Source organism: Syngnathus scovelli, chromosome 7, assembly GCF_024217435.2.
Source record: "Syngnathus scovelli strain Florida chromosome 7, RoL_Ssco_1.2, whole genome shotgun sequence".
Taxonomy (NCBI): Eukaryota; Metazoa; Chordata; class Actinopteri; order Syngnathiformes; family Syngnathidae; genus Syngnathus; species Syngnathus scovelli.
In genome coordinates this window covers 7,466,360-7,494,000 of record NC_090853.1, presented here as the reverse complement: position 1 = coordinate 7,494,000, position 27,641 = coordinate 7,466,360, and the positions used below count along the sequence as shown (strand labels likewise).

The 27,641-nt window shown below is 38.7% G+C and overlaps 1 protein-coding gene across 1 annotated transcript in view; it reads left to right on the top strand.

Moving 5' to 3' along the window:
• The window catches only part of zgc:153039, a 36,100-nt gene extending 30,551 nt beyond the window's left edge, over positions 1-5,549 (top strand). The window contains exons 11-13 of the mRNA XM_049725596.2: positions 68-242; positions 851-997; positions 3,107-5,549. Of these exons, the coding sequence (XP_049581553.1) occupies positions 68-242; positions 851-997; positions 3,107-4,041 (1,257 nt within the window). The 3' untranslated portion in view covers positions 4,042-5,549. The remainder of the gene's footprint in view (positions 1-67; positions 243-850; positions 998-3,106) is intronic.
• Positions 5,550-27,641: the final 22,092 nt, after the last annotated feature.

The following is a 27,641-nucleotide window of genomic DNA, read 5'->3' as shown; positions in this document are numbered from 1 at the left end:
TAGAGTGGCTAGTAAATTTTAATTTTAAATTGCATCTCAGTTTATGGGTCTTCCTTGTCGCTTTTAGGTACGCAAGTATTTGCTCATGCTGGATGTGAGGAAGGATCACGTCAAGTTCTGGAGGCCGCAGGTTCTGCTGATGGTCTCCAACCCGCGAAGCAGTGTAGGCCTCATCACCTTCATCAACGATATTAAAAAGAGTGGACTGTACGTGCTGGGGCATGTCCAACTTGGCGAACTCAGTAAGAACTGATATGGGACACTATTCAGATTTTTTTTTGTTTTTTAGGAAGGAATGTATCTGCACCTTCCAAAAATTTAATTCTAAAACATGCTCTACTAACATGGCAAACATTTGCTTTGAACACACATACCATGTAAGCCATGTTCCTCAAGCCGATATATATATATATATATATATATATATATATATATATATATATATATATATATATATATATATATATATATATATATATATATATATATATATATATATATATATATATTTTTTTTTTTTTTTTTTTTTTTTTTTTTTTTTTTTTTTTCATGGACACCAGCTGGGCCTGAATGAATAGTTCATAATCTCCCCTGAGTGTCGCTTGGTTGGGTGGAATTATATTTTCATTAGCAGATGAAGAGCCCTTCTCTAATTTGAGCAGACACTTGGTGTTGAGAAATATGAGGCGGTTATTCACTCACAGATGGAATTTAAGACGAGGTACACCCGTATTAATTTCAGGCCATTTTTTTTGCCCTTCAATGTGGCCTGTGGGCTATGCTCTGTTGATACTGCATATTATGCTTTTGATTTACGTATCTGTTTATCTTTCCCCACCCTCACCAACAGACACATTACCCTCTGACCCTCTACAATCTCAGTATGCCTCCTGGTTGTCTCTGGTGGATCATCTCAACATAAAGGCCTTTGTCAACCTGACGCTGGCTGATTCAGTGCGTCATGGAATCCAGCACCTTCTGTTCATTTCTGGACTAGGTCAGTGCCACCATCAGTACAAATCCCACATTTTGTTGTTTGTACACAGCTACACCTTAACATTCTAATAAGATCCAGTAGCACGACATCACACGGTTTCCCATGAGGCAAAAGCCAAAGTGTTTATTAATGGCACCAATAATAAACAAAGCCTTCAATATCATTTGACCGAGGCATAGTGATTGAGGAAACAGAATGAAATGTCATAGTTAACATGACGATTGAGGGACTGACAACTTTACTTAAGAGAGAGCAATAAATGTACCTTAACCTACCTTGGTCATCAGACATGTACACCCTAAAGGCACACGGAATACAACATAACTTGTAATTAAGACTAGAGTCCACCTATAAGTTCTTCTGCCTGATGCAGTTTTACTTGTACTAACTCTGTTAGGCTATGGTAGATGGTATTTTTTCTGTTATCTATCAAGGTTACTATTGTTTGACTTTGATGTTTCTGTGCTGGGATTAATGGCACAAACATGTTCTTTTGACGGTTAAATGAATCGCACGCTGGACTATACTTAGGTAGACATTCACTCAAACTTAGCTCAGTGTGATGATGAAACCAGGACTCTAAAAAACAAGTAGTAGCTCTTTTCTCTCCTCGGCCACCAGGCACTCTTGCTATCTTCTTTGAACTGTTTACGACGTCCACTCGCCTTATCTTCCTCTCCCACATGTTTTGCTGGATTAAATTTTTTTTTTTTATATATATATATATATATATATATATATATATATATATATATATATATATATATATATATATATATATTTTTTTTTTTTTTTTTTTTAATCAGTTGTTTCTATGCTGATCTGTCAAAAGATTTCTTTATGTGTGGTGCAAAAAATCTTTGGAACTGCTGGACTGTTCTAAATGAAAAAATAGTAATGAGCCCAATTGAATGACCAATCGACTTTCAGATAATGGGTGGATGGATGGATGGATGGATGGATGGATGGATGGATGGATGGATGGATGGATGGATGGATGGATGGATGGATGGATGGATGGATGGATGGATGGATGGATGGATGGATGGATGGATGGATGGATGGATGGATGGATGGATGGATGGATGGATGGATGGATGGATGGATGGATGGATGGATGGATGGATGGATGGATGGATGGATGGATGGATGGATGGATGCATGGATGGATGCATGGATGCATGGATGGATGCATGGATGGATGCATGGATGCATGGATGGATGCATGGATGCATGGATGGATGGGTACATTTATAGATACATGCTTGGAAATGCACCTTCAATGTTTCAGTGATAGCACGCAAAATTATTCTACGGTGTCCACATAGTTTGGTAATGAGTGATTGTAGATTTCTGACAAATTATGCAACATAAGCTTATTTTCTGATTATGTTGGGTTTTAGATTGTCGTGTGCCACTCTAGTGTCCTCAGCGCTCATGTTTTACAAACATGTCATGCCGCATTACACAATGCCATACAAAAAAAAAAGTTGCAGAGTCACTTTGAAATATTTGAGGACTAATGGATGACAACATTGATGCATTTGTCACGTAGTATAGGCCTGTGCTCCTAACATTATTCTCACTAAGGCTGTGATGGGCTGTTGTAGATACGACTGGCCATCAGTCAAACAAAATCACATCATCATTTCTTTATATTTTTCATGTCTTGGTGATAAACAACGCAATGTTAATATTTCATGAGACAAAAATAGCTACTATGATAAAATAAGAATGAAACTGAGGAAAAAAAGCCCGTGTGAATGGGTCTGGCCATGATGATCAATGGTACTAAACGAAAAAGGGAATCATTACGACTAATGAAACAGGAACAAATGTTTGGTCGGTAAATGCTTACCCGCTCCTAATTCTTATAAGTTTACTATCTTCAACAAATTTTAAAAGTGCCAGGAGTGCCATCATGCAACATTACCCTCGAATGTCAACATATAATTTATATGCTTATATGGCATATTTCCAGTCACCCTGCTAATTGATAAGCCACAGTAAATGTTGGTGCTTCACTGTATAGAAAGGTGATTTGTATTGTGTGGATGGATTTTAGGTTTGTTTTAAAACAAATCATCTTGTCTCAATGACTCCTTCCAGGTGGGATGCGCCCCAACACCCTTGTCCTGGGTTTTTATGATGACAGCCTCCCAAAGGACAAGCTCTCCACAAATCATTCTACAGATCTTTCTTGCCTCTCTCATGATCCTGAGCAGCACCAAACTCCGTTCCATTTTGCTTCCCTTCGGTCCAGTACTGCAAATGATGACGTGCACGGTGGCAAGGTTTTGGGGCCCCCGGAGTATGTAGCAATCATTGCAGATGCCATGAAAATGCTGAAGAATGTGGTTTTGGCACGTCATTTTAACGGTTTTGACCGAACAGAGGCTTTGTCAGGGGCCTCCTCCTCTCCAGGGAAGAGTTTTGTGTATGTGGACGTCTGGCCAGTCAACCTTCTGCGTCCGGACAGCACAAGCTACGTGGATACCTGCTCTCTGTTCTTGCTGCAGCTAGCTTGCATTCTCAATATGGTCCGAGCCTGGCGTAAAGCTACACTACGTCTCTTCCTTTGTGTGGAGGAAGGGAGGAGCGTGAGAGGCTTGGAAGAGAAGCTAGGACAACTGCTGAAAGAACTAAGAATTAAAGCTCAAATTTGCCCCGTGCCCTGGGACCAGCAAGTGGCGCTACACTGGCAGCGCCAAGGTGAATGGGACAAGAGGCGATCATCTCAGCCCTCCAATACCATCAAGGAAGAGAAGAAACTGGGAAAAGACGAAGAGGATGAAGAGGATTCCGTCAACAGCTTGCCAAGCAACACCACGCGGTTGTCTGATGACTACCTGTCAGCTGTCAATCAGCTCATCCTCGACCAGGCCCAGCCACCGCCCGCTGTGCGCTTTCTATACTTGCCCCGCCCACCAGCTGACACCCGTCGATACAATTCTTACTTGCATCAGCTGGAGCTGCTGACTCGTGACATGGGCCCCACTTTGCTCATTCATGGTGTGACGCCTGTCATCACCACTGATATCTGACCACTCCGCTATCTGTCACATGCAGTAAGGCAGGACTTCATGCTTCGTGCAGTCCTATTGGCTGATCAAGATGCTGTCTGTAGCTGACATGTCACTCAACAGCAGAATGGAGGAACAGCCCTTGAGATCTGACCAAAACACGAGTACTACAATATGGACCAAACCATATTTCACACTTTATTTTAACTTCATGAACTCTTGGAGGGCCCGTTAAAGACTGTGGAAAAGCTGGATGTGGTCCGCTAGTCATACTTTGCCCAGGTCTGTTATTTTGGAGATCTTTACGGCTTACATCATTATAAAGTAACGGTGTTAGCTGGAGGCAAATGAAGAGAAGCCAGAAATAAACGCTGCTATTTTTATGCAGAAAAATGTCATCTTGTTGTGGTATTATTATATTCACTTACATGACCAGTTTTCTCGTTTATACGTAAACACTGTGTCGAAATGTGCAAAGCAAGCGCACTGGGTCTTTTTGCCTCCAGCTAAGCCACGCCCCCAAATCACGCCACATTGTTTACAAATTCTAAAGAGGTCCATAGTATACAATCTTTATAAGAATGTTTTTAATGAAGGTAAAAAGTCATGATAATTTTGAATACTCCTGTGAAGGATGACAAAGACACTAAGTGCATATGTATCATGAATACTTAACATGGCCAACCTACATGGGAATTTATCCTCTCATCAAGATGTCCACCCCCCACCCAGATCATTCCATCCCACACTTAGGTTTCCACTGGTCGATACAGTCTGAGCTCAATTTTAAGTGTCCCCTGGCTTCCCTTGTGGCCTAGAGATGGGTTGCCCCACAATTTTGTTAAAATGATCATTCCAAACACCTTCAGATCAAAAAGTGCCGAGCGTGTTAGCGATCTAATGTGTGGAACTAGTCCAGCCTGGACAGGACTGTTAATTTTCATAGCAAGTACACTCCAGAGAGCTGGTTTCCATTTTTAGGATAGAAAGCTTTTTTTCTTTATTTGTTTGTTTTTCTGCCATTTTGTTCAGCAAACTGAACAATTCACAGTGTTTGCAACTGCTTAGCAGATTTTTTGAATTGTTTTCCCTCGTTAGTAGTGCCTGATCAGTTTGATTTATCAAGTGCCAAAATAAATAGAGTTGAAATTATTAGCCACTATTTTAACTGCTGTGTCATCGCCAAACGGCTGTCACCAAGCAGCAAGTGTAAGATATTTAGTTCCTCCCCCAAAAACGCCAATTTGGCACAATGTATGCTACATTAGTTGATCCTCTTCATGGTATTGAATTTATATACTTATTTGGGTGTTCACATTGTTTGAATTGAGATATTTCTGGTACTTGCCATTTGATTTCCATTGGTACGACTGACTCAACAGTGCTCCTTACACAAATGTTATGATACATTTCATGATATTATTGTACGTGATGCATCATGCTTATTTATGAATAAAATAAAGAGTTTTGATCACTGTGAAATTCTAGATAAAAAGGTGCTGAAATAAAGGTAAACTTAGGTAAATTAAGTTTTTATTGCATCTCATTCATTTGTTGCTCTATGGCATTTGTAAAAAAAAAAAAAAAAAAACATTAATACCATGATCCATCAAAACAATTTTAATGCCACTTTCCTTATCAGTGGCAATTGGGGGACTAACAACCAACAATGATTAATCAGTCCACAACTAATATATTACTACAAAAGTAATACTTGCTCCATCAGCAATTTCTAACATTGAGTAAAACTCACAAGCTGGTGTTGGCGACGCCAGTCTGATGTCGATAATTTGTGCAAATACACAGAATGTGTCTGGTCAAAGAAAAAAAAATGTATTTCAAATCATAGTTTCATAAAAAATGCATATTTTATTCCAAATCCATGGGCTAGCAGATGTAGATGGTAAAAAGAAAATGCAGGTTTAGTGTGTCTGACTTAACACGCTACACAAAGCATAAAGAGCCCAGACGTGCACTAAACAGCGGCATGTCAAGCGTGCAATGTTACCATCAAAGTTGGTAAAACAAATTTGTTTCACTACTCAAGCAAAATCATATTATTTTATTATGTACATTATAAATATGTACACTGCTGTTCAAAAGTTACCATCAAAGTTGGTAATACAAATTAGTTTAAATCACATATATTGTTTTTAGTACTTGTAAATATGTACACTGCTGTTCAAAAGTTTGCGGCCACTTAGAAATGTCCTTGTTTTTAAAATAAAATCTAACTTTTTTCAATGAGGATAAAATGAAACTGATCAGGAATACACTGTATATATTGTTGATGTGGTAAGCTCTAGTTTTTAATACAATATCTACATAGATGTATAAAGGTCCATTTCCAGCAACCATCCCTCTAGTGAGGACATTTTATGAGCAACAGCACTGAGATAAAGTGCATTGTTCAGCGCTAAGATTGTTCATAACCGTAAATAAGCATCTTAACCTGGGACCTCAAGTATCATATTTTGTGCCATATAATGTGGAAATGCCTGTTGGTATGACAATAAAATTCCTTGAAATGATGGAAGGATAGTGAAGGAGGAAACGCCAGAGGTGTTTCCAAAATGTGCGTGTGTGACAGCATCAAAGGTAGACAACATTCTTGCTCAGTGTGTTTGCCCTGAGGCAAACCATTTTTCCCCCTGTCCCCCCTGTCCACAGCCCTGATCAGAGGAAACATGTCACCCACTCCATGTATCATAGCCTTAACACCCCGGCACAAGGATTCACATACTCACTTATCACTTCACTTTTAATTTCTACCCTCACCGCATGTTCACATCCACTTAATTCCAAAAGGCAAGCAGTTTTCCTGAGTCATCACATGGATCAGGGAAAACGAGAGAGGAAAAGAATTAAAGCAGTATGGAGGGTGCGATGTCAAGTGCAATCTGGTCACGCTGACACGCAGATTAAATTACCAGTTAAGAATTTTGGAAGCCAAACAGACTCCTGGCGATTGCTTTGAGCCAATATGCATTAAAATATGCGCAAAACGTGTCAGTTGGGAGCACAGTGCTGACATATTTAAAGTTCGGCTTGGCAAGTCTTGCATAATCATGATAGTGAATGTGTCAAGGGTTTTTCAGTGTACTGATTGCATGCCCATCATAGGGCAATCACAAAGGATATACAGTAAAAGTTTTTTAACTCAGGAACAATCAAAAGTAATATTTAGGGCAGGGGTCGGCAACCCGCGCCTCCAGAGCCGCATGCAAACCCCTAGCGGCTTCCTGGAATTTTTGCAAAAATGCGTGAAAATGGGAAATGTTGTTGTTTTTTGTTGTTGTTGTTTTTAAATATGGTTTTTCGATGGTAATCATGACAAAAACATTGTATGCTGTAAAAATGTATGTAGTTGTAAATATATTAAAAATACCAAATTTAAGAATGACGCCAAACAGCAAAATTGCGTCATAGCCTGCGACACGGCACAGGTGAGTTGTAAAAAGGTGTGTGAGTGATGCGCCGTGGATTCAAAAGACAAAAAGAAAAAGATTGCTTATGAGAACAGAGGCTTTAAGAAAGAATGGACTGAACTATTTGCTTTCATTGCCAATGCTGAAGCATTGCCTGCATGTTTGATTTGCAATGAGAAGTTGTCAAATAACAAGAAGAGGAATTTGGAGCGACATTTTCAGCTAAAGCACGCTAAATTTGCTGCCGATCACCCAGTTGCAATTGAGAGGAAACGTGCAATTGCAGTGCTGGTGGAGAAATTTGAGAACCGAAAAAACAATTTCAAGAAGTGGATTGCATCTCCAAACTCTACTGCTGCAAGTTTTGTTGCAGCCCCGGAAATAATAAAGCGCGGAAAACCCTTCACCGATGGCGAGTTCATGAAGGGATTCATTTATTAAAATATCAGAGTGCCTATTTTCGGACTTCAAAAACAAAACCGGCATCATTCCGAAAATTGAAGACATGCCTCTCCGCGCAAACAATATCACAGATCAGCAAATCAAGGACATCAATTCAGCTCCAGCTTTCTCAATTGCCTGTGATGGATGAGTTGTGTGACGAGACCGATATCGAACAGCCAGCGCTGCAACGCAGGTACGTGAACTCCAATGGGCCGCAAGAAGAAATTATCAAATTGATACCACTATTTTTTTTTTATTATTTTAATAGTAGGCATACAACTTATGTATTGGCAGTCTATGTTGCATTATAAAAGGCTTTTAGATTTTTTGCGGCTCCAGACAGGTATGTTTTTTATTTATTTATTATTTTTTTTTTTGGGCCAATATGGCTCTTTGAACATTTTGGGTTGCCGAACTCTGATTATTGCCCTAACTTGTTTACAAGCTGCAAATGTTTACAATATACACTACCGTTCAAAGGTTTGGGGTCACTCAAGCAATTTAATGTTTTCCATGAAATCATCCATTAGCCTTCCAACACAATGAACCATTAGACGGAGGGGTGGTTGCTGGAAAAGGGCCTTTATACACCTATGTGAGAGCACCACGTTAATGCTGAAAATGATGAACGAAGAAAATGAAAATGATTAACCCCAGCTTTTTATTTGTAGCATAGCTCATCACGTAAAGCAATTAAGAATGTTTTTTTAAAATTGTTTTTCCAAGAATTTTGCTTTCTAAGCTGTCGTACTCTACAGCAGTGGTTCTTAACCTTTTTGGAGGTACCGAACCCCATCAGTTTCATATGCACATTCAGCGAATCCCTCTTTTTTGGGGGGATAGTAGTACCGAACCCCATCGGTTTCATATGCGCATTCACCGAACCCCTCTTGGGGGGGTAATGACGTACCAGCAAATCAGTGTGACTTCTACTGTTGCCTTTGCAAGACCAGTTCAGATATGCGTTATGGCGAATTTACACGACATTCAGGTGTGTTCGGCCAAACCCCTGAAGCCGACTCACCGAACCCCTAGGGTTCGATCGAACCCAGGTTAAGAACCACTGCTCTACAGCATATACTAATGAAAAAATGATAAAGAACTTTCTGAAATTATTAATCATCAGAGAAAGGGTCACTCACCTTTTTGCACGTGAGAGCTACTTCTTGGCTACTGATTAGTGAGAGTGGCTTCTAAATTGATACATACTTCTGAAAACTAATTTGCTCAAGTAACCTTTGGGGTTAAGATCAGGGGACGTCATTAATATTTGTGTTCAAGTCATGTTGTGATTAGGAGTTATTTAAATTTGACTTAATTGTATGTGTTATTGTTCACGTTATTCTTCTTTGTTAACAAGCTGACAATGTTGATTCTCACAATAATTAGGGAACTGAAAAATACATGCAAACGTGTTTTCATACATCTCTGCTAGTGTTCATATTTTTAAATTATTATGTGATTCATTATAACTTCTGAACCACTCCTAGAAAATCACAAAGTTCTATCATTGTTTTTAAAACAGCCTCATGAGCTACTCATTTGGTCTTCACCACGTTGGTGACCCCTGCTGCAGACTTTTCTCCTCTTTGCTCTGCTGAGGGTATAATCATCATAGTTGTTATTTAGCATTGGTCATCAACTCGGAATTCAAGGTTGCATTTTGTTAGTCACCATTTTCCACTCTTAAACATGCTGCTTTGTGACAAAATAACCTGCCATGAGCCTGTCCTTGACTTTTTTTTTTTACCCTATGCCATTTTTGTCACTAACCTGCAATAATCTTATATTCAGAAACTTTGAAAGGTGGCACAGTACTTCATAACAGATCTGTGTCTGTGAGAGTGTGTTCATATTCTATTCCAAATATATCCACTAGCCACAGTAATTTGACCACTTTTACAATGTAGTGGTGTGCAGTGCATGTGCTGAATCAAATATTCTGCCTTACTAATAGTAATAATGTTCAGTTTTAAACCACACTCTCAGAGAGGTATTCATTTAACAATACGATTATGCTTGTCTCTTAAAGTGATGTTGAACTGTGCTGCATCATACTGAAGATGCAACCAAACTCTTCAATTTGTTGTCTTTTCCAATCATTCCAGCATATAAACGTTTCCCATGAAATATCATAAACATAATTTATTGCTGTAAGGCCACAGGTTGTATTTTGTCCATATATACATTGAGCAGTGGCTAGATGGAAGACATGGCAGACTCCATTGTGCATTTTTTAAAATGAAGGTATGTAACATAAAGGCAGCAGCCTTTTATCACATGTTCATCAACCTGATTTTTTTTTGAAGGACAATCGAGCCTGTCAACAAACCAATTTTCTCTCTGCAGTATAATTTTTGACGTTAATTAGCATTGGTATCTATGAAAATGTATTGGGGGGGGGATCCATATATGGAATGACAAGCTGCATGTAATGTAATCCATCTGTAAAGGATCAGCAGTGTGTGCGAGGCGTCTCGCCAGGCACCACACCGAGCCTCCCGTGGTGTGTTTGAATATTTATGCTGGTTGTGCTTGCTGAGCCACAGGTGGACGACTATTCCTTATTTCTTATTCTGTCTCATTTGTGGACTGCACTATACTACGAAAATCAATCATTTCTGTGCTCAGGTAGGGTGGTTGGATCTTCATAAATATAGCGACACCCTGGATGAAGAACATTGCGTTTTGGTTTCCCCTGTTTCACCATGCGACACTACCGCATTTGTGTCTTCTATAGGGAGATGGAGATGTGAGGAAGAAATTACATCATATGGAACTGATAGAATCTATCAGTTGGTGGATAGTAGATGCCACCAAATCCATCACAGTCACTCAAAGGACACTGTGTGTCTACAACTTGTGCTTTAGTGACAAAATAACTGGTCTGGAATAAACTGCTGGATGTGTTTGTGTGTATGCGAGGGTTTGTGGGTATGTGTGTGCGTGTATGTGTGCGTGTTTTAATCGAGATTATAGGTAAAATGTGTAGAATGTTTTGATTTTCCTTAAATCATTTTAGAAGCCCACTTTTAATTTCAAGAACATGCAAAGAAATGTTCTATCACATTTACCGTATTTTACGGACTATAAGGTGCACCTAAAAACGTAAAATTTTCTCAAAAGCCGACAGTGCGCCTTATAGTCCGGTGCGCCATATATATGGACCAAATTCCTAAATTTAAACTGGCTCGAAGCATTGTGTCATGAAATCAATCATAAGTGGCCCGCTGAAGACTATGAATCACGAATCAAAAAGACTATGGATCATTGTTTTGTGATTATAAAGTAATTTGTTGCGTCTGAAGTTGAAATAAAAAAGATAAAATGGAGAATGATTTGATTTGGATTAAAAATCTGACATGATGCATTAATGGTGCGCCTTATAGTCCGGTGCGCCTCAAAGTTTTAAAATGGGCCATTCATTAACGGTACGCCTTATAGTCCGGTGCGCCTTATAGTCCGGAAAATACGGTAAACGTATATTTTTTTTTCATACAATTGTAGTTCTAGTAATTGCTAATTATGTTGCATGAGCCGTGCCTCACCGTATACGACACTGATCAATGACTACAGCATGGTAACAAATGCAATGCACTTACTTTCTCACTTGAGGACATACTAGAAGTCATTTGAAATGACATTTGGCTTGCACCTCAGCTAAAAAAAAATGGTGGGAGGATAGCAAAAAGTGCTCTCTGTCATCGTACGTGTTCTTCAAAATGCATGTGCTTCAAACTTGTCGCATTCTATTCGTTCATCACTAGATAGCAAAAAAATCTACACGTTGTCACTGACATGGTGCAAGGTGCAACCCATAATAGTGTTTGATTTCCCTGTAGGCTGTATTCACTCTGTCATCCTGAAACAATTCTCCTTTCTCTCATTGTAATACAAGTCCATTAAAAAGTCTTCTGGATTTTGTGCAACCATTTGGACAACTCTTTTCCTCTCAGTTGCATTTTATGCACGATGCGACGCATACATTTTAAGAAGCGATGAATCATTGCTGCATTGATTTGGGGGACTTTGTGCAAACACCTCAACAAATGAGTCTCCATAAAGTGTAGCAGGCCTTGCCAGCTCTAAACGATCCAACATTTATTTACTACTCTCTGTAATCCCTTGGCTTCATAGCCCACCACGGTCCTCAATTGAATACAGTGGAACCTTCAAAGACAAAGACCACTAATACATCTCAAATTCCAATTTGTGATCATTTCATTTTCTCCAAATTACTTGTCCAATAACAGAGATTGTTTTGAATTTTTCTTTCTAGGGAACTTTTAACAATAATTGACTTTTATGCAAATGCTCATTTCTGTGTGTCTGTCGACAAAAATACCAAAAGAAAGTAAACTTCACCCATGTGCACAGACTGCACATTAAGCTTGACTTCTCTTGCGCTGAGCTAGAAAACAGGGCCCTGTTTACAAATAGTTGGCTCAAGAGGGAAATTATACAATATTTTGTCATCTGCCCGTCTCTAACTTGTGACGTCAAAATTTGGTAACTTTGTTTGGTTTGGTGACATGTCCACCATGTCACATGCACAATGCAGTGTATGAAGTGCATCTTCCACAATTAATTTTTTTTTTTTCACAGTCTGGAATCTACTCTCACAAGTAGAAGCTTGCTCATTTCAGCAAGACTATAATTAGAGTGTGTGACATATGTTCTTATTCTAGATCATTGTGATAAACTGTGACAAAAATGCACAATATAGCTCCTATATACAATAAATGTCTAATTCTCAATTCCATATAATCTTTGCCAAATTTGAGGTTCGAGTACTTTAAAATATTTCTGATATATAGCAGATGATTATTGATGCTGGTGTCCGTATAAGTGAAGTGGTTTAAGGTAGACTGTTTTGTGTTTTGTGCTGAGATAATTGATTTGGTTTAGAGCGTACTCACCACTAATTTTTATCTCACATATTTTTTGCACTTATTTCCAGACACTTTTTTTTTCTGGCACACCACACACCAGACATATTTCAGACATATTTCATTCTGTTTGGTATTATTGTTGTCACTGCGACATGTTTGCTGTTGCTGGATAATCTAAACTACCCTTGCTTTGAATTAATTATTATTATTATTAGGTGAGGGCTCCACAAACCCTATCTACGGTGTTGTGTTTAATGTGCCCCAGTCTGCTTCAACCATGTTTCGAAAAAAAAAAGCCTCCAGGACTCATTTGGTGTTCAGCAATCAGAGCGGTGACCCAAATGAAGAACAAAAGCGGATCTCATCTCTGCTCTGCTTCAGTCCCGCTGCAAGTCATTATCATCCCACCTCTTATTTCACTGGCTGTCACCTCCTGCTGCCCCCACCCTGCCACAGATGTAATCACATATATTCAGTCATGAAGATTAAGTTGCATCCACTCTACCTTCTCCTGCAACCACTTTCTTTGCAAAGAGAAGTGTGGTCATCTTTTTGTGGCTCAGAGAACAAACAGATTGCTTGTCCCCAACACAGCCAAGATGAGCGTGAGCCCTCCAACAGAATCGCTGAACTGACGGCATAAAACTGGACAATTGTTTCTGTGAAATTAACAAAGCAAATTGTTATGAGGGTTTGTTTTTGTGTGTGTTTACACCTCCAATTAGTTCACTACACTGTGAGTAGAATGCTCCGGTTAGCCATGCAGAGGAAATGGGGGAAGTGCACCCACAATGTTAATTTTACAACCAACGCACAGCAGCACTTTCAAGAGCAATAGGGATCTTTGGCAACAAGTGTATTATTGAAATTGTTTTTGGCATGTGGGGTATAACATAAAACTGTTTAAGTTGTATAGATAACACATATATAGGTTCTCTTTGGGTATATATGTTTTAGCACGTCAAAGATTTTACTCTTTTTCAAGATTGAACTTTTTTTACTAAATAATTTTCCACAATCGAGTGCAAATGAGGTTTCAAAATTTCTCCCGTTGCCAAAACACTTACGCTCGTGATTGTGACCATTTAACACTAGTTATAATTTGCTGCACATTACTTTACTTTGATGAGTCACTTTTACTTTTACATTACAGGTCCTTTGTCATATTCAAATAGTTAGATCTCTGGAATGCCTGTCCACCCATCAAGAATGGAATTAAACAATGCTGAATATCTGCTGACGATGCAACTTGAGTAGTCATTATATCAAATAGTGTTTAATGTACTTTGATTTCAAAACTATATGGTGAGACCAACAATGGCTACAAGAGGTAGTTAAGGTAGAGCAGCTAAAAATTCATGTTTCCAGATACGTCCTCTAAGCGCAAACCAATACAATTCGCTCGTCCAACATAAACATGCTCTAAAACGGTTCAATCCGAGCAGTATGTCAATGTTAAATGTACACCCGTTGACAGTGAGGGAGAAATTCAACAGCGTTAAAGCGCTGTAAAGTACATTTAAAGTTTTAGTATCATCATAAAAGTCGAGGCCCGCATGATGCTTCCTGTAGCTGTGATTTGATTCTCATCAGTACTCGGCCTTCCTTTCAAAATGTGGTTATCACTCACTTTTCTTCACGTTTGCGCGTCGTTCTTGATGGTATTCCCAAAGTGCCATGGTACCTACGTACATTAAGAAGCGCTGACATAGCTACCTACCAGGAAGTAAACTCAGAGACTTTTGCCACTGCTTTAGACAAAAATCGCACTGGAAAATTTTTGGGCTTTCATAATAGATGAGGAGCAGGACAAAAAAAAAGAACAAGTGCATCTTTGAGTGTCTATTCAGACCAGAAAAGTCCTTCAGTTCGCTTGTTTGGTCCAGACCAAACAGTCAGGTCTGAATACACCCTTAGACTAATGATGCAGCAATAACGTCAAGAGCTTAATCTCATTTGTGAGCTACTATTCCACCAAGACCGCTTTGTAGTATTTATTTCAAGATGAGCAGGGAGCAATGTTTTCCTAAACACATCACTGTATATCATCATGTGTCTCCCAAAGCTCAGGCCACTGAGACCTATTAAGGCTTACTTCAGTTGTCCTCCAGACATTATTTAGAGGTTGCTCAGGTCAGGCCCATGTCTGAAACTCATGGAGCGTAACTGCACCCAAACTAATGTTTCACCTTCCTTACTACAAGCTCTGATGCGCCTCAGAGGAAAATTGTTTCAGTTGTATTAAGAGATACTTGCAAGACCAGAATTGACAGGGAAGGCTCACACTTTAGTGTTGAGTGAAGGTGCGTAAATGACAGAGTTAAAATAATGGGAGATGTAAACTGTAATTTGTCTGAAATGCATAAAAAATAACAATGACCAAGTTACGGATTCACAATTACAGTTTTGAAATACGTCGTATTTATTTATTTATAGATTTATTTATTTATTTATAGACGTATTTATTTTAATTAAGTAATTGTTGAGGTAAATGCAACAGTAAACCGATTTCTTCATACACGAAAAGTTTTGTTTGTTCTATAGCATAGCATATGTGCAATAATTGTACTTTTATGTCGTCAAGCAGAGAAAGTTTATGTTCCAGAGTAGAACAAAGACGAGGACAAACCACAGAGAGAGGACAAAAAAAGCAATGATTGTAACCGTGTGATCTGGGATGAGAAGCAGAGGGAGAGGAGGAAATAAGAGACGACATCCTCATTCCGAGCAAACATCTGCTTAACTTGCCTGTGCAATGGTGCTCTGTGCCGGCTGACAGCAGCGGGTTGAGCTTTCAGTGCAAACAGATGGATTTAGACTTCCACTCAGACACTTGGCAATATCTGCTGCCTCAGGTGAGGTTTTAGAGGTTGGTATTGAATCAGGCATAACAAACCACACTCAGGATAAGGAAAGTTTAAGCGTAAATGGGATTTTCTTTTTTAATTAGGCAATCCGCTAGCACGATTCAGGACAACACCTGCATACTTTTTGCCTGGAGGTTCTCACCTGTGTGAATTTGTTGTAGAAACTATAAAGAGAATAAAAATGCGACAGGAATAGTGGAAGGAGAAAGACAGTTGAATGATGTTTAATTACTATCCAGATAAGTTTATCTGTGGTTTTAATGTGATGCTGCTCAAATGTCAATTCTATTCTCAGATAAATAATCAGTGTTATTAAGAATTATTTATTATTTTGTGCACTAAACAATGTCAACGTGGATGTGCAAGTTTTGCCTGTAGTCAGTGATAATCAGAAAGTGTGGATGTGTGCGTGTGTGTTTGTGCATGTGCGTGTGCATGTGTTGTGTCTGTGTGCATGTGTGTAAATACCTTGAGACGGGGTACGACAACAGGAGGGTAAAGAAAAAGGAAAAAAAGCCATACAAAAAGCTCAAGCTCCCTTCTGATTGAATTTGTTGAGGCGTGGCATTGAGATAGATCACAAACACTGATTTGTGTGTGTAGTTTGTGTGAGTGTTTCCGACCATTGCCCAAAGTGGAAAAAGATGGAATTTCCTTTCCAGATGTGCGAGACTGGTATCTAGTGTATGTGTGTTTTTGTATTGTAGTTGTAGGTGTGCGTGCGTGCTTTTGTGTGTATGTGCGTGCGTGTGTGCGTGTGTGATAAGCACATTTGTGTGTGCATCAGCATTCATGCAGTCCTGTGAGTGTGATTAGATATTTACTCTGTGCTGCAGTGTGTGATTAAGTGTGGTTTGAAGCAGTGGTTTTACGCTACACTGCGTCACAGTCTGCAATAACAATACTCACATGGGTGGAAAAAAAAACACAGCAGAGTGCTCAATTTCGTACCTGCTTTTTAAAACCGCCTCCCATTTAAGAAAAGTATGTTAAACTAACATATCTGATGGGTAAACAAAACAAATTGTAACACCCAAAGTGGTGCATTTGCACTCTTTTTACTCATTCATTCATTCACTTATACCGCTTATCCTCACAAGGAGCCTATCCCGGTAATCTTTGGGTGGTAGGTGGGGGACACCCCGAACTGGTCGACATCCAATCACAGATTACACAGCAATAGACAATGAATGAATGACTACTGTTTGAATGCACACATGTACTTACACAAACACGGGCAATTCTTGTTGGTGAAAATTTTCATATTTATTGATTTATTTTTTGCATTATAATCCAGTTTACTTTGCACATGTGCACAAGCAAATTTGCAAGACTGCAGTTTTAGGTTTAGGAATTCGAGATGCATTTCTATCTTACAATATTCACAAGACCCTTACTCATAAATTTAAATTGGCTATATTCAAGACTTTAACCCAGGTGCTGTACCTGCTCAAGATGCCAACAGGAGTTGGGAGTACAGGGTTAGGCCAGGATTTGGTTTCCAGGGCTAATACACAATATCTTTACAATGCATGAATGGGAGGATACAGATTCTGGTTGGGATTTTCTATTTGGAGCCATCTACTATATTGTTTGCTTACGCAACCTTGATTTGTCTGAATCAGTAGATGGGTTTGCAAACAATGCTCATGTCATACTTAACAAGAATGTACGTAATAGTTAAATTAGGTTTCACTTTTGGTTAAGAAGAAGAACTGATGAATGAAATTGAAATAATGGCCTGTGCAATAGGTTTCACTTGACTGTTCGTTTTTACCTTCATTTATAATGAAGGGTCATGATCAGTTGGGTTGAAAGGAATGAGGTTGAAAAAGTCATAATTGTGTATTTTCACCCACCAATTTATAAAGAAAATTTAGAGTGCATAAACAACATAATTTAATTGACATCGATGTGCATTGAAAAAGACAACAACATTCAAATGAGGTCAGGATTACTGATGTTAGAGCCAGTGGTGTGATGATTCACATCATTTTGCTTCTATCAAGTCGGATTAGAAAAATAAATCATTTGAGGTGTATTGCTCACTCTTTTCACTAGCATAAGATAAACTCCTACGACTGTTGACTTATACCATCTACAGCTACCTGAGGAAGGACATCAAAATGAAAAACAAGCCCTTGGAACATTCGCATTTTAATCTCAATTGATTTACAGGTGGAACAATCAATAGGTCTGCATATATTAGGGGAAAAAATCTAACATTGATTGCATTAAATCAATTAATCAGACTTAAAATTCACACAAACATTGCTGCCACTCTGATCGACTGTTTGAAAGTTGGTTTAATTAATTAATTCAATTTTCATTTATCCACTGCAATCCATCTCGTTGGATCTGCATTTCTGGTCTTCAGCCAGCGTTGGTCAGATGACTAATCTAGAAATCTAATATCATTATTTCCACATCCTGATTCATTTTATTTTATAATTAAATAACAATTATTATTGTTGTACATTTATTATTATTGTTATTAATTATTCAGTTATCTCTTGCTCAGCACTTTTTCTTATTGCTCTGCCTTTTATTTATTACTCTCCTCTTTGTTACTCTTATAGAACTATTTGTAGTAACCTTGATGGAGAAGTGGTGTCAAGATCATCTTATCTAGTGACACAAATACACTACAACCTTTTGTTAAGACATTCATGACCCCATGAATGTGTGCACAAGTTTCTGAAAAGGTGTATCTTGCCGTATTATAGAAGTAGAGAATAACACCAGAGTTTAAAAAAACACCACTTTAAAACCTGTTCTTAAAGGCTTTATGCTTCATTTAAAAGCGATCTCTTGTAATCGGCCCATCAGGGTGACCCATCGTGCTGTCTCACCTTTGCTATGAAAGCTGATCCACCTTTCCTGTTTTGACAGGTTGAACTAACACTCTCCTGTCATTAGATCATTCAAAGACACTTGAACTTTTTACTCTTATCAACTCTTATGCTTTCCTCTCCTTGTGAGTGGTTACCTCTGATGGCCATCTTAAATGCTTCCCGTGTGTGTGTGTGTGTGTGTGCTTGTGCGTGTGCTTGTGCGTGTGCTTGTGCGTGTGCTTGTGTGTGTGCTTGTGCGTGTGCATGTGTGTGTTTAACGAGACATCTGATGATAGATTTATAGGCCTCTCACATACACTGAAGCAATCAAGGAATCACCCCCAACTCATATCCTCTCCTCTAATGAAAAGAAAAAAGTCCCAGAGAACATAGAAAGCTAGCCGGGAGTGAACAGAGGACAATGAATGAATTGGTCCTGATTGATGAGGCAGGGAAAAAATGAGTAGAAGAAAGGAGAAAAGCAAGGATGGATCAGGGAGTCCAGAAGCAATAGGTGGGGACATGTTGTTCCACAATAAAGTGGAAAGAGAAACAGAGGAGGGAAAAACATCTTCTGCTTTGATGAAAAGAGCAACTGTGATTTGTATGACTAACAATTGTGCTCCAATTTTAATAATTATTTATTGGATGAACTGAATCACTCGCTGCATAGTGTCTTTTTAGGAGACAAAAAAAAGGAAAGCCAGAGGGATAACATCATGAGTAGGATAAGTGGTTCAGATAATGGATGGATAGTTATCGTAGGTGAAGTTCATAGTTTAGTGGGGTAGTGTGCAAGTTGGTTGGTCTGCATACACACAAATTTGTTATTTAAATCTCGTGAATGCATGTGTGATGCACAATTCTACAAGTCGTTAATATATTTGTACTTTAATCATCAGACGACGCGAAGGGCACAGATAAGGAAGGTTCAGCTTTTGAAAAAGCGTCAAACACATCTTTCGCTGCTTTCTTGCTAGCTCATAATTGCCTTACTTTGCTTTTGATTTTTTTTAGATGGGAGCTGTAGTTGGAACTCAGTGTGCTGTCATGAATTTCAGAAGTCCACAAAGTGGTTTCCAACCCTATTTTCATTCTTTTTATCAGCCTTAATGGTACTTTGCTGTGCTATGATTATTTCTTATTCATTTTAAAAGCTTGTGCTTTATTTTCTCTCCATGTCTTGTGTGTTGCATTCTGTAATTTAATGCTTCAGTCAGAATGAGACATCTTTTTCATCACCCATAGTCTCTAAATTTTGTGTCAGCTGAATTCTGTTAATCAACATTTGATCTCAAATCAAAATATTCTACATCGAAGGAAAAAATAATGTAAATGGCTGCACCATTCCAATCCTTTTGTCAACTGAGGTAATTATGTGATCCAAATGACTGCGGATCATTTGCATAAATGAAATAAGCAACTTCCATTCTTCACACGTTTATGTCCATTTTAGGCTAGCAGGTCTTAGTCATAACATTCCCTTTTGGTTACCACGTCAGACATACTTTTCTGAGATTCTGGGTTCGAATCTCAGCTCTGGCTGTCCTCCACACGGGAACATGTACATGTAGTTGAGCGAGGTTTCTCCAACTTCCTTCTGCATTCCAAAAAACACCTGTAAATGTGAACCTACACAGGCGGTTTGTCTTGAGGAGCACTGACAGTGACCCTGCCTCTAACCTTAATACGCTGGGATTGACTCACCTGCTATTAATGAAAACAAATACGCCATCACTGAAGCTGACTGTGCTGACATCACACAAACATTCCATAACGTTGAAAGCGATGAAAAGTTCATCAAAATAATCACCATAAAATCCATTTTATCCTTGTGGTTACAATTTATCAATCCCTTTTTCCGGTTATGTCTGTTTTGGCTGTGAGTGAGGATACAAAAAGGCCATGTGCTTTTCCAGATAAGCGCAAGTTCTCTCAGGAATAACACATCCCAAATCACTCATGTGTCTTTCACACAAAGTCTCTCTTTTGCCCTCACACACGTACACACACACAAACACACACACACAGAGTTGGGTCAACGGGCACAACTTGTGTACTAAAGAGCTCTGCACTCAGTCGCCAAATAAATGTGCTCCAACAACAGTCATGGCAGAGATAAACTGCGCACCTCTACAAGAGAGACATAGCCATATAAAAATAGATCGACTGTTTTGCCGGGAGCTTGTGTTTGCTATAGTTGGTCATGGAAACATTGGGAGAAATACGGTAGCTGATTAAAGAGCAAAACAAAAAAAGTAGGGGAAAATTCCTTTTGCAAATTCAGTAATTCTGTTTATTCATCAAGCTTTGCCAGCAATTTATAACAAACAGTAAATCTATGTAACCAGCTCTGCTTGCCATTCAGAGTACGTTATGTCTTTGTGTATTAGCTTTGTTTAAATCTAACTAGTCCAATTTCACACTGAAAAAGTACATTTGACAGTAGATTGAGACAAGATCATTATTTCAGTATGCATCCTTTATTTTTTTTGGTTTGCAGTGAAAATTTGTTAAAATAATGTGGCTCAGTAAAGGTTTGGAAACACATTTGAAGGTATTCAATTCCCAATTTCATACACTGTATATATTAATTGTACTGTATTATAATTCATCATTATATCCTTATATTTTACTATCAATTATATTTTTACAAATATCATACTAACCAAATTGATGATTTACTGCTATCATTGAGCAACATATGAATCTTTTTGTTTTTTTCTTGATCGAATATTATACTTGTTGAAATACACTGTTGAAATCTATCCCCAGTGATGTTCTTTGTTGTTGTTGTTGTTTGTTCTTTCTTCTCTTTTGGTTGGTTGGTTGGTTGGTTGGTTGGTTGGTTGGTTGGTTGGTTGGTTGGTTGGTTGGTTGGTTGGTTGGTTGGTTGGTTGGTTGGTTGGTTGGTTGGTTGGTTGGTTGGTTGGTTGGTTGGTTGGTTGGTTGAACATTAATTATTCGTATAGAATGTAAGAATATTGCTGGAAAGTCTTCACAGCACATTTTATTATGGTCTACAACAACAAAGAAATGTACACAAATATTCACAGACTTTGGGATGAATTACAGGTGCTAGCTTGGCACAGGAATCTTTGGTCAGTTTTACCCATTCCTTTTGGTAGCACCTCTCAAGCTCTATCAGGTTACTCGGGGAACATCGTAGTGCAGACATTTTCAAATCTCTGCAGAGATTCTATTGGATTCAAGCCTACACACTGGCTGGGTCACTCAAGGATGTGCAGAGACTTATCCTGTAGCCACTCCTTTGACATCTTGGCTGTGTACTTAAGTTGTCCCACTGAAAGTTGAATGGTTTCCCCAGTCCAAGGTCCTGAGCTGTCTTGAGCACGTGGCTCCACTGTGTAGGATGGTGTTGACCAAGTGACGACACGTGCTTGTTTTCCTCCAAACATGACATTCGTCACTCATGCCAGAGTTCAATCTTATCAGGGAAGAGAACATTGTTTGCTATCCATGCCTGAGAGACCAACAGGTACCTTTGGGCAAAGTCCTGGGGTGTTTCCATGTGCCTTGATTTAAGGAGTAGCTTTCCAGGAGAAACAAGTGAGACATGCACAGGCAAAGGACAAGTTCATTAGGCAAGGAAAAGTAGTTTTATTTCTTTACCACATTTCATAGACAAGGCACTCAATGTGCTTCGCACAAAGAAGGAAAAAACACCTACACGGATTTAGAAAAACAACTGTTAATGTCATTTAGAAGCACTGAAAGTACTGAAAGAGCATACATTGATTTTTAAACACATTACCAGAAAGCATAAAAGTAACGGTAAAGAAACAAGAGTAGTGTTGTGTTCCAAAAAGCAAGCTGGTGTTTGGGTAATTCATATTCATTTGTGAACTTCACTAGCCATCAGGCAGCATGCATTCTCTCTACTCTGCTTTCTTCTATGTTTGTTTTTCTCCCTCTGCTCTTTATCTATATAGTCATCTCCATAGTACTCCTTGAGTGGCAGGACCAAGACACCATATATCTTGATAAACTAAATGTATATCAACATTTTAACATAACAGGTGCACGTAAATGTCCTTCCTAAACTCGAAATTTGCTAGAGAAAATAATGTGTGTTAATTCTCTAATTAATATTTGCATAGGGAGTTTTTCCTCAGAATATTGTCATTTTGCACATATTCAACCCAGCCTAAATGACCTTACTTACAGCATGCTTGCTACTGAGGCAACATGTCGGTGTCATCCCCATGTCTTGGCAATAGTCAGGTGTGAGCTAAGAGGTGTTCGAGTATCTTTAACAATAAAATCTTTATTTTATTTATTCCATAGGGTCAACATGTTCATTGGAAAATTGACAACAATTCTACTCAGTCTCAACGTGTTAAGACGTGCTTCAGGACCAAACCATGGCACTGTTTGATTTCACATGAATTTGTTTGCAGGGTAATAATAATATTTATTACCCTTAATTTATTTGTATATACTGATACATGATAATAATTCTGTTAATAATAAGTAATTCGGAGCACCCATGCATTTTATGTGCACTCCCAAAGACTAAGGTCTGGGTACTGGTCTGATTACAGTACAGTGAGTGCCATTATATTTTTTTCACTCATGTACTAGTCATAGGTTGTCGCCTTTCTAAACATGACTCAGCTTATACACGCCAAACAGTTCTGCAGACCTGCCATTTTGATTAGTAATTGCTCAGCAGGATATGTACTGCCGATTCCTGTAGCGCATGGTCAAGCCGTGAAGACCCCCTCCCACGCTCCCTCTCCAGCTATTTGGACATTTACCAACACTGATTGACTGTCTCCCATCCATCAAGGGAGAGACTGAACCGTCTGAACCTGTAACAGCTTGTTCCCTCCGATGATCAGACCGCTAATACCCTGCATTCACAATTCACATAGCCGCTGCCACCATCATCTACCCACATTACAGCTCACTAAAACAGCATAGTATATACTATAAAACAAAATGTCAATTCTTCATATTATCATTCATTATGTGCTTTAATCTACAAAACAATTCTAACAACTTTGCACTTTAATTCTAACCAAGTTTTGTTGCACATTTTCTACATTGCCTGCTCTTGGGTATATTATTTATGTTGTTCACGTAGAAAAAATCCACTTCCATTAGCACGGTAGGATTACACTTCAGCCATAGTGCCTTTGCCACCAAATATAGGCTGGCCCTATTAATTTGTGGTTGTAAGAAGAGGTTGATTGCAAATCAGTATAGGAATGGCTTTAGGTCGTGCACATCAGACCTTTTCAGTCATCCAATGACACAAATAGCCACTGTACGCTCATGAGAATGCAGCCCACGTTGGAAGTCACAACTAAACACATGGACAATTAATAGCCTAGTCTGATTTGTGTGTGTGTATATGTGTATGAAGGTGTGTGTGTGTGCGTGCGTGTACGAGCGATAGTGTACAGGTATGGAGGTGGCTGTTTTCAGTCCTGGTATGGCACTTTCATGGCTGCAATTTATTGACTTCAGTGAATAATAATAAATTTATTGCTCAGGAACTACTGCAATTCGTCTAATTTATCAAGTGAAAGTGGAGAGAGGTCCAATCTGTCAGAAAAATGGAAGGAGGGAGTGTCTGGCAGAAAAAAATGACAATGGGTTAGCGAGAAGCAGTGGGAGAAGTGAAATTTTGCTGCACTTCAGAGTCCCTTGTCAGCACTATTGGATCTGTCTGGAATAAAAAAAAAAAAAAAAAGGTATATGCTGTATTTACACAGTAAAGGTAGGCTATAGAATCTGTTTGTAGAGTTGTTAAAGACTTGGAGGGCAAGTTTCAGCAATGAAATTTGGCCATAAACTTCTTAAATTGTTGGATGCAGTTTTCATAGATTTCCATTTGCATAAAATCACATTCTGTAACTGACAGCAAGCGGTAAGTTCCACTTTACTGACTAGAACACAAGGTCATTGGTACACCATGACCTTTTTCCCTTTCGTCATGGCCTGTGTATCAAAGTGAAATATCCTGCAACCCGACAGTATACGTATATATTGCAACTGGAAAAAAGAGAAGTAAAAAATGAAATTCTCGAGCCTGCTCCAGATCATGCAATGTAACTTGAGCTCATGTATGGCGATGATCAAATAATTATTTTGTACTCCACACCACATAAACTCCCTTTGCTTTTTAAAATAATTGTAGTCGTATATGTTTAGAAAGTAATAAGTAAATGCCCAAAGAGTATAAACATACAGCATTTTCCGGACTATAAGTCGCTCCAGAGTACAAGTCTCACCAGTCATAAAATAAAGTAAAGAAGGAAAAGACATATATAGTAAGTCACACTGGACTATAAATCGCATTTTTGGGGGAAATTTATTTGATAAAATCCAACACCTAGAACAGACATGTCATCTTGAAAGGCAATCTATCTAATCTAAATATCATGTGAAATTATATAATGTGTTAATAATTTCACACATAAGTCGCTCCAGTATATAAATTGCACCCTCGGCCAAACTAGGAAAAAAAAAAACTGCGATTTATAGTCCGGAAAATACGGTATACGTCAAACACTTTTGTCACTTCCCGTGTTGGCAGTTAGTAATGGTTACTATTAGGAGACCTTAAAGGCAAAATAAGGCCTATGTGTTTGCGTGTGTATGGATATAGGAGATAACATTAGTGAAGAAGAGTTAAAAGCTGTTTCTATTGTTTGAATGTTTATATTCTCAATAGATCCCATTAGCAGTAGTGTTTTGTCTTTCAGGTGAAGTCTAACAGATTGAAGTGTGTTGGAAGCATAATGCTGTTTAGACTGTGACTCCCGCTCCTTCCTAAAAGAATTTAATACGTTCTGCCGGCCAGCATGAATAAAAGTGATTCGTTTTGGCTGTGTATGTGCCGGTGTTCTAAGAAGAAGAAGAGGGAGGGAGATGAGGGAATACAAGATGAGAAGAACATGCACAGGGGAAGTATTAAAAACATGGTTGAGTGATATTTTCTTAGCTTTGAAAATCAGTCTGATTGATTCTCTGGTGGATGTTACTGGTAATATCTCATGCTTTATGAGGACAAATACACAGTTTTATGTCCAAACAATGTTGATGTGACCAATGAGCAGAAGTAACAACGTGGAGTCAAATATGTATAAAAGAAAATTCTCACTCAGTTCAATCCACACCACTTTACCTTATCGCGTAACAGCATAACCATCACAATGAATCATGATAAAGTGGCAATCTAGGAATTATAAGTAGCAAGATAAAGAAACCTAGCATCCATTTTGCTGCCAAAATCTCTGCTCTCCTCCAAATAACTACTCAGAAGGGCCCAACCAGTGGATTGTGGACAACTGGTAGACCAGTATATATTTATTCTTTATTCTCATTTAAAGCTTGTTTGTTTCATCTGCAATGCAACAACTATGGCATTGGCAAAGAAAGGTATTCTGCAGCAGCATTTTAAAATGGTACACACAGCTATGAAAGGGATCCTCTTGCAGTTTTACATGCTGCTCAAGTTCTGCCTTTCAGTGTCACGTCCGCGAGTGGTTAGGCAATCCTGCTGTAACTGTTTTGAGAAGCAGGACAGTCTGCTTGTAAACAATGTAAAAACACATTTAGATTGTAGCATGTCTGATTTTGCATCTGAATACTGATCAATAATGAAAACATACTCATGCACAGTTAGCCGTGATGAAATAATATACCGTGCAAAACAAAGTGATTTGTGCTCCTGTAAGCAAAGTGGGCAGTTAAGGTTAGGCACTAGTTAATAACAATAGGCTGGTAGTCCTGAAAATCCTTTGTACGGATACTTGGAGGTCCTCATAACACATCGCACACATCCAAATAACTCCTGCAAAAACCACCGCAAATGTATCCCTTTTCGTGCTTATGGTGGTTAAAATTTGACATTGGGATAGCTTTCTTCAGTAACAGATATTGAAAAAAATGAGAAGACTATCCCATGCAAGTGGCCTTACACAGTTTTGTCAAAGTCATTTCTTCTCATTAGTGCTATGATGCTGTTTGAGAAACGAGTTTCAAAATGTGTGATGTCATACTTGAAACACTCATTCATTTTGGCCACAGAGTCATAGATGTCAAAAAGATTAGATGACTAAATCAATAAAGTGGTCTCATTAATGAACACACCATAGTATGACTCAGCTCCATTTAAACAACGCAATGGATCAAACCCAAATAACAGTTGGGCGAGTTTTGCATCAGTTATAAATCTTTTCAAGTGACACTGTTATAGCATGACGCTTGGGCCATTTAAGATGATGACAAAGGAAACAAACAATCAATTTGATAGCCTATTACTATTTGACTTTGATGTAATGCTGGTTGCCACATGCTTAAACATCTTGTGGGTTACAAAGTGCACTCTTAACTGGAATAAAATGAGAGAAGGGATGGGTGCTGAATAAAAACATGTGCAAAAATCTAAAAAGGATCAATGGATCCACTTTCTTTTACCTGCACCCTCTAGTCCTCCTTAATCTATCTAACTGCACGCTTTGCTCATCTCAGGACCATGGGGAGTAGATCTTTCAGTGACTCTGTAGCATCCAGTAGCATCCAGTGCTTGACCAGCACAGCAGCAGCACCAGCCCCAAAATCTATTCAGCCATGTGGTGGGTGGAAACCTGAACTACTGTTACCAATGTTATGAAGTAAATTGGAAGTATCTGGAAACGTCTCTAGTGTCAGTCTCAAGAGAGAAATAAGTATGCACTGTCTGTTGATTACTTCTTGGCTTCTCGTTTTGTCCAGGAAATGTGTGGTGAATGTTTTGGATCAGTCTCCCTAAATCCATAATTTCAAGTGTGCATGTGTTTGCTTGTGTTATACAGTTGTCAGATCAACTTTGGTGTGCTCTGTCCATAGATGGATTTGAAAAATAAAAATACGTGTAATGTGAATCTCAGACATTTTAATATTGTGGGAATAAAAAGCTGAGCTGCACAAATCTGATGTTTAATTCAAGCCAGTAACAAAATGTAAAGCATCTGGAAATACCATTCAAATATCCCAGACTGACCATGTGTTAAAGGTATTAAAATGCATGATACATAAAACCGTGAGAAACATTGTTGTCAGAGCAGAAAGATTTGGTGGTAAACCTCCCAACAAAATAACTGACACGATGTTTTGAAGCGGTGACTGTGCGCTGTGCAA